Consider the following 16,233-nt stretch of genomic DNA (forward strand, 5'->3'; position numbering starts at 1 on the left):
GTTTATAAGATGCAGCAGAGTTATTGTTTCTGTTCATTTTGCTGACATACTGTTAGTAAAATCACAGTTTGTAACTTGAGGACCACATTCTCTTGTTCAGGAAGCATCTCAATTGGTGAATCTCCAGACTGTCAGGTCCAGGTATCATCGGATAATTCGTAATTCATTTGTAATTCAAAACTGTTCAAAATTCAAAATCTGTTATTTGTTTCAAAACAAAAAAACAAAAAAAACGTTTTTGATGTCAGAATCAAATAACAAAAAACCAATCGAACCCGGCCCGTTTTCGGTTTTTGCCGATTCGTTTTATCGTCATTCCTTTTTTGATTGAATATCCAGCAGGTCTGCGGACATTCAGCCAATTCGTTTTTGCGTTTGAAACCAAAAACGGAAGTCACAGGGTTTTTTCCTTTTTTCATTTTAAACCAAAAACGAAAAACGAAATCACGTGATCTATTCCTTTTTAGTTTCCCAACGAAAATCCAGAAAACCAAATTCAAAAGGCAATTTTGGTTTAGAAATCAAGTATTTTTGTCAGTTTTGTACGATAGCGGAAGCGGCTACATTAGCCTACCCATGATCCTCAGCGACCGTTGCTATGGTTTTTGGTTTCAAACGCAAAAACGAATTGGCTGAATGTCCGCAGACCTGCTGGATATTCAATCAAAAAAGGAATGACGATAAAACGAATCGGCAAAAACCGAACACGGGCCGGGTTTGATTGGTTTTTCGTTATTTGATTCTGACATCAAAAACGTTTTTTTTGTTTTGAAACAAATAACAAATTTACTGTTTTTTGGTTTTTGAATTACAAATGAATTACGAATTATCCAATGACACCTTGACCCAGTCAGCAGTCCAGTTGCATTGTGGGTAATGTAGGCGCCAGATTTTGACAAGGAAGATATGTGAATGTGCATGAATTTGACCGTTAAAGTGTTTTTTGCAGTCTGTGTTTATTTTCTACAAAAAGCCGTTGTACCAGTGTTAGATGTATCTGACTAACAGCCACTCTGCAGTCTGTCTGAGTTTTAGCTCTGACTTTGACTGATTTTAAAACTTGTCAGGTGTCTCAGTTCTTTCTGTTCTTTTCTTAAGTGCAAATATTTCAAACTGAAACATTTTTCGACTAACACAGAAGTTGCACAATTGGACTAATTTTGTCGAATTATGAAACAGTTGTACCCCCTCATACTTCACACTGAGTCTGAACAAAGCTTTACTCCTGACTGGAGCTCCTGAGCTTAACAGACAAAATGAGACTGAAAGCTTTTGTGTGTTTTTATGTCTTCTTGTCTCCGCAGAGAGCGAAGGGAAGAAGTAGGACCATGTGACGACGTCTCACATGAGGAACGGCAGATTTATCAGACATCAATTCCATGGTGTTGAATAAGCTTCGCCTCGCTGAGAGGCAGAGAACAAAGAGAAAAAAAAAAAAAAAAAACTCTTTCATTTCTTACTAATGACAACCACCTGTTTTATAACACACCACTGAGGAGCAGTCGGGCCAAACAGAGGAGCAGACAAACAGATGGAGAGCAGGATCTGGACTTTTTTGAAGGAGGAACTATCTGTATAAATCCAGAATCTCAGACTTTTGAAGCTTTCAGTTTTGCAGAGTTTTGACAGAAGCCGGCGGTGCGTATAAAACGAAACATCCCAGAACGCCGCACATGCAGCGGTGGTCAACTTTATAAAATGCACATTTATCGTAGTGTATTATGATGATGATATGACTGAATGTACTGAAGATGACTTACATATCCCAATAGTGTTGATCGTTTTTTTAAAACTCCTATTGGGACACAGCATTAGGAAGCTAAAAAGTCTATTATTATCCTTATTATTATCATTATGATTATTGAAGTGGTCCTCCTCCCTCCATAGTGCTGACGCTACATTTGTATTACTAACCTGTACTTGAGCGTAACCATGTTGATTGTATTGTCTTTATGTGAGAGTAAACCTTCACATCAACCTGCCCAGTGCCATGTAGGAACCCAGTGGTGTAAATATTCTGTACAGATTCATGGCAGAGCACTAACATGCTTTATCCTAATCTACGTTGATCTCCATCAGCCATGCAGGGGAGCAGCGGCCGGTGTGGGGGGAAAAAAACCAGTAGAACCAGAACCGCAGTTTCTTTATTAGATTCATGCAGCAGTTTGTCCTGGAGGCACGTGTAATGATGTTTTTGTTTAGGTTGCATATATGATGTACAGCTTTTTGTAAGAGCCAAAAGGTCAATGTGAATGTTAGCTCCAGTTTGTGCCTCTTATGTACTGTTTTTTTTATATTTGAGACTTTTTAGCCACACTAGCAGCATGCTCTAGTGAAATATCTTGACAAATATTGGAGAAATTATCATGAAATTTGGTACAGATGTTCATGTCCATCACAAGGTGAATCCTAATTACTTAGATCTTCTCTTTTTCCGATGATTCAAGTCGTAAAAACAAAATTCCGTCAGGATTTTAACTAAAAAAAATGGCTTTTGTCTGAATCTAATTATCAATGATCAGCAAACGTCTCGAATGTAAAAATGATGTTTAAATCTGAGGTACAACCTGGAACTATAGGTGAACGAATGCTAATGAGGAATGCCAGTGAGTTTATGCTAAAGGAATCTGTTTGAACATGAAGGGCACATGTACCTGCAGTCACAGTACCTCTCTCTGAAGGACAATTCCAGTGTTAAATTGAGTTTTTGCTCATTTTCTAATATCCCTTTCTTTAATATCGCCTCTTAAGGCTGGCAGCATACTCAAAACTAAACATAATTTGGAAAGTTCACTCAGGAAAAATAGTGAGTTTATGACCAAAAAGAAGCTTCATTGTTGGTCAGTCACACTGGCCAGAGGATTTTTGTTTTACTTCATAGAGTCACACCAGTTTTATTCAAGTATATTGTTTTTAGTCATGTATAAAAGCATTGGCTCGCAGTTTGAGAACCTGCTAAATTTGATTTAGTTTGGAGCATAAAATACTACCAACCAGGAACATTTTTAAATCATTCAAGCCAAACCAATAAGGCTCAATAATTCCCCTTTAATTTCAAACAGCAAAGAAAACAGAGTTTCTAATGACAAAGACACAAGAAGAAATCCGTTTGGGAACACAAGAGGATTTTCTAGTTTTCTTTTCTGTAATAAAACTTGACAACTAATGTTCTCTGTGGTTACGGTCAGAACCACTTCCTGTCAGCCAAAACCCAACCAGACACAGGCTCAAATCAAACCAAAATGTTCAAATAACAACGAAATTAAATGTACGTTTTACACGTTAACAGCTCCAAATTGAATCACTCTTCTTGGCTGGGATCAAGTCATAACACTAGATGTTTTTTCTCTCAGAATATTTATTTTAAATAAGATAATGAAATACTAAAAAATGCCATTTGGCACGATACAAGATGGAAAACCATCTGCAACAATGGAAAGCAATACAGTGATGCAGTACACTGTATCTTACACTGGAGTTGTCCTTGAAGTAAAATGCCCACATTTTCACTGTGAGTGATGCCAGGGAGATGCCCCATCGTCAGGAGTCCCATGATCCTTTGCCCCGCCGCTGCTCCCGTGCCCCCCTACAAGTAAACTAGCTCATGGCAGAGCCTCTGATAGACAGGCCGGTCAGGTATTTTACCAATGGTGCCATATCTCTGACCTCACAAACCCAGCACACAAATTTCACTTCATTTCTGGTGCTGCTCATTGTCTTTATTATCTGAACCACTCACGATAGTACCAGACTCCCTGAAACTCACCGCAGAACCACCGGTGGAGTCATACTGTACTGTGTATGTATATGATTATGAGTTGTGATGTTGGGAAACAACAATATCTGGAATATGACCTAAAAAGCTAAGACCAGCGGTAAACTCCTGACAAAATTAAATTTGGCATTTTTGCACAAACATACCGGCAGGTTGGCGACCAAGACGAGTTTTGCACAGCCTCAATCCACCAGCTGCTTCCAAATGATCAAGCAACCACGTCAGGTCGATTATGGCCAAGTGTGAGTTCCAGATATGACCCCAAAAACATGGAAGTGTGAACCAAAGCTTGTTTGCAAGCCTGCACACTGGTGGTGTCTTGACACTCAGGATAGGCCACTGCTCTGTTTCCCAGCACGGAAGCAGGGATTTTATCTCATTAGCACCCTGGTTTGGTACATCATGGCGTCACTTCATGCACCTGCATGCCTCGTGGCTCTTGTGTCAGGTGGAACACGGACTTGAGTGTTGAAGCGCTTATTCTCAGTCTACTATGGCTCGGATTGTACCTCGTTTGTACGTTGCTTTAAACAAAAGCGTCTGCCAAATGAATAAATGGAAATGTAGTGCTACAGTTGTCAGGTGACCACGGCGACCAAAAGCCAGTACTGTACTTTTGATTTGGACTGAGATCAGCTGCAAGTAGACGCACTCAAAACCATTATGAGTGACTGGAATCAGACCAGTGTACTTGTATACTTGATGAATAATTCAGCCAAGCAACCGAATGAGCAAATTTATTGTGCTCATTAAATACAATGGTTAATCAGACAAAAACAAGACAGTGATTGGAAGCTGATATATTAGATAGTTACTGTATAGTCTGAGTTGTGCTTGAGGTTTGGTAGTGGGAAGGATGGACCAGCATGCAGGTGTCGATCTTTAAGAATAGAAAAAAATTAGTCAGATCAGCCTCAAAACGAGAAACAAAAACAACTTCATTAGGTTTGTCATGTTGGGTCGTCTGCAGATAATTAGTGGGAAAAAAACCTTCACAGTCCTCAAAACACTGGTCGTCCTGCATTTCCCTGGAGAGGGAACAACAGACCAACCTGTTTACTGTCTTCCAAAACCCTTTTATACTCATCACTTGCTTTCTGTGGCCAATCAGGGAGGGTCTCTGCAATTAGTGCCACTTTCAGCCAGGTGGCATCAGTCTCCCTCATCTGGAGCTAAATGGTTCTCAAATGTACTTCGACATCAAATTTATCCCTTCAAGAGGCATAATAAAAACATACATATTGTTAATGAGGTTGATAAATAAATAAACATTCTCGTCTTTGGATCTGACCATCATTACAGCAGGAAAAATGACCCACAGAGACAGTTTAAAGGGGAAGTGCACTCCTTCTTCTTAACCCTCCTGTTGTCCTCGGGTCAAATTTGACCCGTTTTCAAATGTTTTTATATCAGAAATATGGATTTCTTTCATCTAATTGCCTGAAAATCACATGGATGGTTCTATACCACACACTCTGCAAGTAAAAGTAATGATCACTACTTTCATTGAATTTTGGGTGTTTTATTAAAGTTTATAGCATCTGTGGAGTTTTGTCCTCCCGAGTCAAAATTGACCTGGGAGGACAGAAGTTGCATGGTCGACGGGAAGACAACGGGAGGGTTAAACACAAGTGAACAAGCATTTCTCAAACATCACAAGTTTACGGCTCATATTTATGTTGATCAGATGAGCGAGAGGAATCGTCCTCTCAGCAGACACACCAACACTGACCCCAAGAAAATTACATAAAGGAAATAGAGAAGTAGGCTCCATGACAGTCTGTTAGCTGGAAAGATAGCCAGTCGACATTGTATGCACAAAACAATCCAGTATGGTCGCCAGAGGGTGTTCCACCAACTCTGAGCCTTAACGGTGCACCCGGTAGCCTGCTGGTTAAGACGCATGCCATATAACTGCAACGTCTGTGCAGACATTTGTTGCATGTTACGCCACATCACACCCTTCAGATCCTGTCATCTCTCCAATGTCAACGAAATGCCCCAAAAAATATTAAAAAGAAAAAAACTTGAGCCTTAACGTGGCGTCCATGTCATCACATTCAGACCTTAATTATGGGAAACAAACGTTCACGCCAGCCTCCTCTCTGTAATTCATTGAAAAAAAGAATTGTTGATGGTTACCACTTGGTGAAAAGAGCATCAAAAGTGTTATTAAAGCAGGAAAATGGCTGCGAATATCCAAATAAAACCCAACATTGCACACTAATGCAATTGATTCAGCTAATTAAAAAGGTGCTATACATTGTTGAAATAAAAACTGTTAATTTAGGCTTAATTTGAGTCATATCTGGTGTGACTACAGGAGCAGTTGGGAGGGTAATTATAAAGGAATAATGAACCAACAAGAGAAAACAACACCCATAACTTTCATATGATGTGATCACAACATAACAACAATATAAATAACATCTCTACAGCAGCACTGTGGAGCCAACATGGCTGACAACAACAGGTGCAATGACCAAACCTGGTCTAGCAGCGGCTCTGCCTCCCTCACACAACACCTTACCTGCATAGTATCAGTGATCATTCTACTACTTGAATATAGTGCTATGAACTCTGTTTACAAAATACTGTCATCTTTTGGAAGACACAGTGTTGTCTTATAAAGGCTGCTTGGTATGTTCAGTTCATCCACCCGGTGTATCCAGTTAATAACACACTGAAATCGTATAAACATGAAACCTGCTGTTGCTTTTTTATACTGTATATGCCTTAATTCATATGTTTGGCAATCATGATTAAAGGATGTTTATATATATTGTTTTCTCTGTGGAGTTTTCTTTTGACATGTGTAATATAAAACCAACATAATATTAATATATTATTACACTAAGGAGTTAATTTTTGCTGACTTTATGATGAACAGAAATGTCTATAAATTAATGTTTTTACGTCTTACAGAGGACACGTTGTGATGCAACATGATTCACCTTTTAGTAGTTACAGTATAGAAGATCTCTGCTAATTTAAACATTTATCTTTTTTTTAATTATATTACTTTAATTTCTTAAAATGACTGAAATAGTTTTCAAATTGACAGCTTATTTAGAAAATACATTGGATTTTTTTGGAAGAAAACTATGTATCAGTAAGTATCAGATTGGATTACTATTAATTATCATTATCATTACATTTTTTCCTTTTGGTGTGACCACTTGGACTGATGTTTGACTGACACATAATCAAATATTTTTTTTACACATTTTTGCATGAAGGAAGCTGCGTACTGATTACATGATGCTATGTAAAGATGTCTCATTGCGCCATGAGATGACCCGACAACACTTAAATAACATTAAGTTAACTAAATCAGTCACATTAGTAGTTGTAACAGTGGTGGAAAGTAACTAAGTACATGTCCTCAAGTACTGCACTTAAGTACTATTTTAAGGTATTTATTCTTTGCTTGAGTATTTCCTTTTTATGCTACTTTATACTCCACAACATTAATTTCACAGCTGTAATTTCTTGTCACTTTTCAGATCAATATTTTACAGTTGAATGCAACAGTTTGGGCACCTCTTGACAAATACAATATTTTGGTGATTTTTTTAATTGAAAAGGTGTAAACACAGTCTCTCTAGGATATATAAAAAAAAACCCCACAATATTTTCATCAAACAATATTAAATAATTACTTTTTATGTCATACATTTAACAAAAAGATAAAATAAATAAAATGAAAACATCATTGCATCATATGCAAAGGTTTGGGCACCAAACACAGTCAGTACTTAGTAACACACCTCTGGCAGATGTGTTAAATTTAGAAATAAAAAGAAGCTAAAAAGGGAATAAGACAGATAAAACAAGAGAATAAAAGTAACAGTGCAGTGTAAAATATTAACCCTTGATGTGGTTTCATAAAAGGCAAACAGAAAAGTCTTCAGCTGTGATTGAAAAGAACTGAGAGTTGCAGCAGACCTGCAGTTTTCTGGGAGTTTGTTCAGATATGTGGAGCATAAAAACTGAAAGCTGCTTCTCCATGTTTAGTTTTTACTCTGGGGACAGAAAGCAGACCTGTCCCAGACCACCTGAGAGGTCTAGATGGTTCATAATGTAGCAGCAGATCAGAAATGTATTTTGGCCCTAAACCATCCAGTGCTTTATAAACCAACAGCAGCATTTTAAAATCAGTTCTTTGACAGACAGGAAGCCAGTGTAAAGATCTGAGAACTGGACTGATATGATCCACTTTCTTGGTCTTAGTGAGGACTCGAGCAGCAGCGTCTGAATCAGCTGCAGCTGTCTGATTGATTTTTTAGGGAGACCTGTGAAGACAGCGTTACAGTAGTCAATACTGAAGATAAATGCAGGACAAGTTTTTCCAAATCCTGCTGAGACATAAGTCCTTTAATTCTTGATATTATTATATTCTTCAGGTGATAGTCAGCTGACTTTGTAATTGTCTTAATGTGGCTGTTGAAATTCAGGTCTGAGTCCATGACTACACTACAAGATTTCTGGCTTGTAGTTTTTAACATTATAGATTGAAGCTGAGTGCTGACTTTTAAATGTTCTTCCTTGGCTCCAAAAACAATTACCTCAGTCATAGCCAGATAAAAGTCTTTCAATGCTTGTATTTTGTAATTTTCTCCCATTTTTCCTCGCAAAATGCCTCTAGTTCCTCAATATAGTATCTCAGTACGCCTCCCAACACCGAACAGTAGCAGCAGTACTAGTAGCAGTTGTGTTGGTGCTGTTCCGCCTCCCTCCAGCAGAGGGCGCTCTACGCATGCGCGCCTCCATCATCACTTCCGCTGTTGAAACAAAATGGGTGGCGCCAAAGCTTGACAACAAAGCGGCTGTTTGCTGCCTCCCTGTAACGGACAGTCAGCCTCCTCTCTGTAAACAAAACCTCTGCCGTGTGTAAGTTTTTTTTTCTCTCCACATCAGGACATTTCGGAGTTAAACGAAGGTGTAAAGAGAACTTTGAACCGACAGTTGGGAAGTTTTCCGTTAACTGTTACAAATGTCAACATGGCTTCGAAGACAGACCAACTTCTCATCGTTGTGTCCATCCTGGAAGGTAAGAAGCTCAGCAGGATAACCTGCTTAACGGGGAGACTTAAGGTTAGCTTGTAATTGTGAAGTATACAGTGTGTTAGTCGATATAACGTTACTCGCATACATCAGTGTCATTAGTAACGTATGAACCAGCTGACTGGAAGCAACCTGTTGCTGTTTGGTATTTAAAGGACAGTTTCACAGTTTATAAGTGTGTCTTAAATCAACAGTCAGGAGCCCAAATAAACATTAAACATGTTTTTCTTGCTGTTATCATTCCTCCTGTTCATACTAACCATTAGAAGATCCCTTCATAATGCACTTACTATGTAAGTGATGGAGGATAAAATCCACAGTCCTCCTTCTGTGCAAAAATGTATTTAAAAGTTTATCTGAAGCTAATATGAAGCTTCAAATCAAGTAGATATCTTTCAACGTTACAGTCTTTTTAGGGCCAAAGTTCCTCTTTTTGTTACTATACTTCCATCTGCAGCTCAACAGGGAAACACTGTCCGAGGAAACACATAGAGGGAATTTGATGCAAAAAAGACTGTAAATGTGTCAGATATCCACTTGATATGACTAACTCAGACTGATGAAGCTGAATATAAGCTTCACAGAGACTTTTAAATGACTGTGTGGAAACACTGTGGGTTTTGGCCTCCATCACTTCCATTGAAAGCACATTTGAAGGATCTTTTAATATCCAGTATGAACAGGAGGAATGATTACAGCGAGGAAAACCTCTTTCACTGTTCATATGGACACCTGACTGCTGGTTTAAGACACACTTGAACTATTGTGAACCTGTCCTTTAACACTAAAATGTACTTAAAGTTCATGTTCTGCAGAAAAATGACAGTCAGGTGTTTTAGTTACCAACCTAGGGGTCGCCCTCCTCCAAAGGGTCACGAGATAAGTCTGAGAGAAGGAAAGTAAATGAGACCATCTCAGAAGTTTAGAGGTGATTTCAGTCTCAGGTGGAGCTGAAATCACGTCACAGACATGTGAAACTTGAAACATGACAAACAAAACGTCTATGTTGTATTATGTTACAGTCTCAGCTTGTTTTAATCGTGGTCATATATTGTATTTTGACAGCTGTAACCAGAAAAAGTGACAAGCTTTGATAGCTGTTACTATAAGTTATGACTTCATAGTATTAAGGGTCCAAAACATTGACAGCTGTGACAGCAGAAGCGATATTAATTATATCTCAACACCTCAACTGTCAAGAGTTGGTGACTCATCATTACAGAATCTGCTGAGTCACAGAGGTCAGTGATACAGAGTCATTGTGAACTTCAAGCTTGGATATTTTGCTCTCCTGGTGTTAACATCTGTATGACAGTACAGTGATGTCATCTTCTGCACTTATTCAGCTGTAACAACTCAGTGTTGATTGGTTATTGAATCCTCGTTATTAATAAGTAGTTTGTCAAAATTCTCCTGTTGTGTTGAAGTCTGTTTCCATTTACCAACCCTAACCCACCGACCAAACCAACCCAGACCATGAGGACGCTTAAGTGTAAATATTTAATGAACGTATTGAAATATATTCACACTGTCAACATTGAGGGATTTGCTTGAAAGTGTTGTGAATGTTATTTAATGTTACTGATGTCATACAGATGTGGAAAAACAACAAACAAACTCCAAATGATGCTTGATGACAGCTGCCACTATTACTACAAAAGAAAGCTGTAATTCCTTTACTGGCCCAGTAAATATAAAGTCACTCTGAGGCTGACCAACTGTAGAAAAGACTCACTTATCATCTACTTTTGCTACTTTATGAGACAACTTGTTGTTGGAAATAAATCAGGACAGTTGACACCTAAAACCTTTCTGCGTCTGACGTGAGGCTGCTGGAAGTTTAACAGCTTGAACCTGTGATGTCAGTTGTCAGTTTGTAACTTCCCTCTTCTTCCTCCCAGGTCGTCACTTCCCGAAGAGTCCCCGGCTGAGCCTCGTGGTCCAGGCGAGCTTCGACGGCGAGCAGCTGGCCACAGACCCGGTGGAGCACAGAGATCAGCCGCAGTTCAGCACCGAGCTGGCCTGGGAGCTGGACCGCAGGACGCTGCACCAACACAGGTCTGCAGCAAAAAACTCCAAAATATTCACTTTATTTTCATATATGACAAATAAAAGCATCAAATAGTCTCATTTGACAGTGAAATTTGGGCAGTTTTGCTGATTAATTTTCTTTCGATCGACTAATAGTTTCATCTCTATAAATGTCAGTAAACTGTCGATCGTCCTCCAGGCTGCAGAGGACTCCCATCAAGCTTCAGTGTTTTGCTGTCGACTCTGTCAGCAACAGGAAAGAGAACGTCGGCTACATCGTCCTCGACCTCCGATCAGTACAAGAGGTCAAACAGGTAAAGCTGCTCTTCCTCCTGACTGGGTGAAGACCAGTGAGATCCAGATTCTGGTCTGATAGAGTGACAGGTTGTGTGTTTCCTGTGTGTTTGTGTCAGGAGCCTCGCTGGTATCCGCTGCTGAGCAGTAAATACACCAAACAGAGACCCGCCCTCCTCATCAGCGTGATGCTGGAGAACGACACCAAGCCCTCCGAACCCTCTCCTGATAGGTTCAAAGCCAAGAAGGCCCCGCCTCGACAAGGTCAGCTGGTTCAACAACACTGTTTGTTCCCTTTATATAAACTTTTGTTTGTTTTTTACTCATTAAGATTAGGGCTGAACAATTAATTGAATTATTGAAATTGCAATATGGCCAAAAGCAATATCCAAATCACCAACGTGTCTCAACAAACCGTTATATATGAAACACTGTGATGCTGCAGAGATGCAGACGTCTGTCAGTTCAGACCCAGCAAAAAAAAAATTACATCATCATTTGTTTATTTTTTTCAGTGAAAATGAAATATAAAAATGACCGTTCCCACTAAAATCAAGACTGTTGTATTTATTGGGACCATGTAGAGCAGAGGTGTCAAACTCTGATCCAGGTAATACCAAATGACTACTAGAGCTGGCCCGCTGGTATTATACAGCACATGTACCGCTAATACTACAAGTCCCAGAATGCTCTGCTGGTGTTTTGGCGCGTCAATCAGGACAGGACCCATAAACACCCTCTCCTCTACTACTGGCACCGTGCTAGCCCTCCCAAAGACGGCGAAAAGAAAGACAGAAAACAGGAGCTTTTTGGGCAGGTGGGACCTGTTTGTCTTGTATGTGGAGCCAACGTGGCTTTAACCAACATTAGACGACACTATGAAACGAAACACCACGACAGAAGTTTGGTTTCACAACAGACTATGTTTCAAAAAAGCCACATGACACAGTGAGGCTGCTGTAAAGACTAGTTTTTGTGAAAAAGTGCATGATGAAAAGTTTGTGACCTCGTGTTCCCGGAGGAAAAACAAACATTTTCAAATGTGAGCCTGAGCAGAAACACGGTAACTGATCGCACATGTGATCTACCACCGATCTATTTGACCAGCTGATGGAAAAGGGAAAAGATTTGGTTGCCTTCGCTGTGGACGAGAGCAGCTGACCCAGCTGTCAGTCTTCATCCGGGGAGTCGACTCACATCTGTGTGTTACGGAGGAACTTTTGGGATTAAAATCCACACCTGGCAAATATGCAAATATCAACGTTGGCCCGCTGTGTGTTTGAGTTTGACACCCCTGATGTGTTCAACATAAATGCACCAGAGTTAGTTCTGAATGCAGCAGCTCTCACTCATATCACAGCTGTAATATCTGTTAAAATAATCATAATAAAGGATATATTTTTCCGACATCTCGTTGAGCTCTAATCAGGATCAGTTTACTCGTCTCGGCCTGTGAAAACAGTCTTATCTTGATTTCTGTGTCTGGAGGAGTTTTTGTCAAGTCTGAGAAAATAACTGATGATGTCACTGTGAGGTCATCGTCAGGGTTATCTGGGATCGGACTTTGTCACAGTGTTGATTTGATTTATTGAACAGGACAGTGTGCGTCTGTAAGTCCATTACAGTCAAAACATACAACAACAAACAGTACAAAGCAAAAAAAAAGAGTTTGAAATATGTAAATATAATAAATATAATCAGTCTGCTTTATGACTTCAGTATTATTGGATGTGATGAAGCATGCAGATGGAAAAAATGTCTAAAAATATCACATCGGCCTGAATATTTTCTGGAAGTTGTGTTTGAAAAAGCAAAGATTGTTTTACATCCAAGGACTAAACAGTTATAAAGATCCACGACGTCAGATCTTTTTAAAAAAAATGTAAACAGTGTCTCCTACAGTGAGTGTTGCATTATGGGTTGTTTGTAGCCTTCTTGTTGCTAGGCAGCGAGTATTTCAAGTCCATTTATGGTTCGTCTGTCAGTGAGTCAGACCCTGAAGTATTCACAAAGTCCTGCTCAACTTACAGCAGTTTCTGACGGCTCCTGTAACGTTCTGTTGCCAAAGAGGAAATTAATTCATGATGAGTGAAAATAGTTGAAAGTGACTGAATCATCTGTGAAGCCGCCAAGAAGCTCTGCTGTCACAGACCATGAGGAGCTGTCAGGGAAAATAATCAGGACGGGGCGGCTTCCAAGAGTCTGACAGGAGAGCGTGTGAGTGATCGACAAGATACACAGATGTGAGATTTATGTTGTGCTTTACTGTGAAGTATTTCATGTTTCACTCTCAGTCTAATCAGGGTTGTCATATCGGGGTCAGTCTGTTAGACCTCTTCTCTCTCTCTGCAAACACTCCATCTGGATTCAAGTGTGTTACACAACTACTCAATCTGTGAAAAACACTGACGACCGGCCATCGATCTAACCCAGAGACGGGATTGAGTTGCATTATGGGAAACGATCCAGTGTTCAAGCCTTGACTCTGATTAGAGATAAAAGTCAGTAAATCAGAATTTTGATCTTTCTTGACTAGTTTTAAATCTTCCCAGACGTATCTCTGACATTTCAGTTCTCCTGGATCCTCATCAGCTGATTTACTGCAGAAAGACACTAAAGTCTCTGATAACATGAAAGTTATTGGTCTGATACATCAGCTGGGCTCTAAAACAGAAGATTTAAATGTTTTGAAAAGTTGAAACAAAAACAATAAAATCACTCTGAAGGTCTTTGTACACCAAGTCTGTTTTCTTTGTCCAAAATTGTTGCATGTTAAAAAAATAAATACGACGTCATGTTGTGTCGATCATGTTTACACGCTGTAACGTAACCGCCCCCCCCCCCTCCATGGCTATCCTTGAGTGGGCCCTTAATAAAAATATTTAGATTTTTTTTTAAGGGGGGGGTCTATGGCCGCTTTTGTGCCTGAAGACAAATTCCCCGTAGGTTCGGCGATATGAAAGCCTTATAACATTATTCTGAAAAAAACTCAGCGTAACATACAAGCTAACTAACTTCACACAATAAGGCTGTTTAATAACTGTTCATCTTGCCAAAATGGTCGATAACTGTATAGTAGCTAAACACTGTCAGCTATGCAGGAACCCACCTGTTAACAGACTGCATCCTTCTTCACATCTGACAGGATTTATCGTTCCAGATATAGTCGTGATTTTCGTAAGTTTGGCAGAAAATTCTGCAGATTTTTCTTTGTTGTGTCGTTTCATTCTCTAAGTGTCTCTGACAGCGGTGCCCATGCTGTCACTGAGCTGTATTGATTTGAATTTCCCGCCTAATGTATTAATTGGACCAAAAATCCCCGATGTATCAAACAAAGAAAACTGTGGACCAGTGAAGTTTTTATTTTATTTTAAATATTTGTTTTATTTTTATGTTCAAAATACAGACATCATGACCTGAACCCTATGTTGTGGTAAAAAAAATAAAAGATAGTTGTTTTACAGGCGGGGGCCTCCCCCCCACCTCGCGGGGCCCCCGCCTTGCAGGGGCTGCGGGGGTGTACTTTACTGCCCAGCATGTTGATACGACTCCAAAAGTTTCGTCCGTCGTTAAAGTTTTCGGAGCAGGTTCGATTTTCTGTGTTTTTTTTTTTGCATCCGTCAAAAACCTTTACAGAGTTGTTTGACCACTCAGAGCCACCGTACACACAAACAACACAGCCTGGAAACACTGATACTATCAGCTGTTACACACAGACTGATCACAGGACGACTATTGATCATCATCTGGTCTGTATGTTGCAGCGTTTTGAGGCGGATTAAAAAAAACAGCCTTGATGTGCAAAGACCATTAATGTGAGAAGGTTTCAGTTATTACAGAGAATCATCCTTTGATGAGGACTCGTCGTCTCTGCTCGCTGTACTTTTGTGCAAATTAACTTTTTATTGTCTTATATTCTTTTCTTCTTCTCTTTTTCCTGCCTGTCTGTGTGAACTGGTCTCTGTCCTGCTGTTTAGGCTCTCCAGCAGTAACCGAGCTTCTCCCAGACAAGCTGGAGGCTGTACTGGTCCCAGACCAGGGTTACCATCAGGTGGGACCTGCAGATCACTGCTCTGACATGTTCGTCCTGTCCGTCACCGTGGCGTTCGCTACCAAACTAGAACAGGTCAGTCCCTTACTCTCCCTCTGACCTCTGAGTGTGAACGTTTTGTTATTCCTGATAACTGGATGAATGTTGAACAACATGACGTCACGTTTCCAGCATCTGGACTCAAGTTTGATAAGAGAAAACGGAGAAACGGTCACTTTTTCTTGGCTGTAAACTCTCAGTCTTTGTTCTCACTGTTGTTGCTTTTTCCACTTTTCATTCTGGGAAAAGTCAAACTGAAGCTGAATAAACAATTAAAGAAGGAAAATTACAGCAGTTTATCACAAAATAACTGTAAATGTGCTGAATGTGCAGCACAGATTGATGAGAGAACGAACAGCAGAAGAACATCTCAGGTTGTAATCGTCGTTAAAACATTATTGCTTCAACACAGACGTCTGTTCTCCAGAGAGTCATAGACGACGCCGACTGTCTTCACCGCCAAATTAAACCGATTTCTTTCATCACTTTAACCTGAAGTCTCTCACTGACAGGAAGCCTTTGATTAAAACATGATGTCATTGGTTTAACTGTTAATAAAGCTGCAGCGATTAGTCGATTCATCAGTTTTACGTCTCTGAAATGAATCCAGAGGATGAAGAGAGTAACATATATATATATATATACATGTGTATATATATATATATACATGTATATCACACAGGTGAGAACAGGAAGAAACAAACACAACACTACGGCCGTAACAATCTATTAGTCAACAGGAAGTTATTTGCCAACTAATCTATTAATTGTTTTGAGTCATTTTTTTTAAAGAAAAAATGCTGAAATTCTCTTGTTTCAGCTTCTCAAATATGAATATTTTCTATTTTTTTAGTCCTCTGTGATCATAAACTGAATATCTTTGTATTATTATTGTCGGTCGAGACGAAACAAAACATTTTAAGTTGCATCTTGAGCTTCAGGAAACAGTAATTAACATGTTTCACCATTTTATAGA

General features: G+C 39.5%; 2 protein-coding genes across 2 annotated transcripts in view; both read left to right on the top strand.

Annotated features, from left to right (window-relative positions):
* Nucleotides 1-6,555, top strand: part of znf608 (zinc finger protein 608) — a 68,818-nt gene extending 62,263 nt beyond the window's left edge. The window contains exon 9 of the mRNA XM_067573147.1: nt 1,305-6,555. Coding sequence (XP_067429248.1) covers nt 1,305-1,324 — 20 coding nt within the window. The 3' untranslated portion in view covers nt 1,325-6,555. The remainder of the gene's footprint in view (nt 1-1,304) is intronic.
* Nucleotides 6,556-8,537: 1,982 nt separating this feature from the next.
* The window catches only part of cep120 (centrosomal protein 120), a 38,009-nt gene continuing 30,313 nt past the window's right edge, over nt 8,538-16,233 (top strand). The window contains exons 1-5 of the mRNA XM_067573157.1: nt 8,538-8,828; nt 10,744-10,900; nt 11,073-11,187; nt 11,287-11,431; nt 15,145-15,293. Of these exons, the coding sequence (XP_067429258.1) occupies nt 8,780-8,828; nt 10,744-10,900; nt 11,073-11,187; nt 11,287-11,431; nt 15,145-15,293 (615 nt within the window). The 5' untranslated portion in view covers nt 8,538-8,779. The remainder of the gene's footprint in view (nt 8,829-10,743; nt 10,901-11,072; nt 11,188-11,286; nt 11,432-15,144; nt 15,294-16,233) is intronic.

This window comes from Thunnus thynnus, chromosome 2 (genome assembly GCF_963924715.1).
Source record: "Thunnus thynnus chromosome 2, fThuThy2.1, whole genome shotgun sequence".
NCBI classification, from domain to species: Eukaryota; Metazoa; Chordata; class Actinopteri; order Scombriformes; family Scombridae; genus Thunnus; species Thunnus thynnus.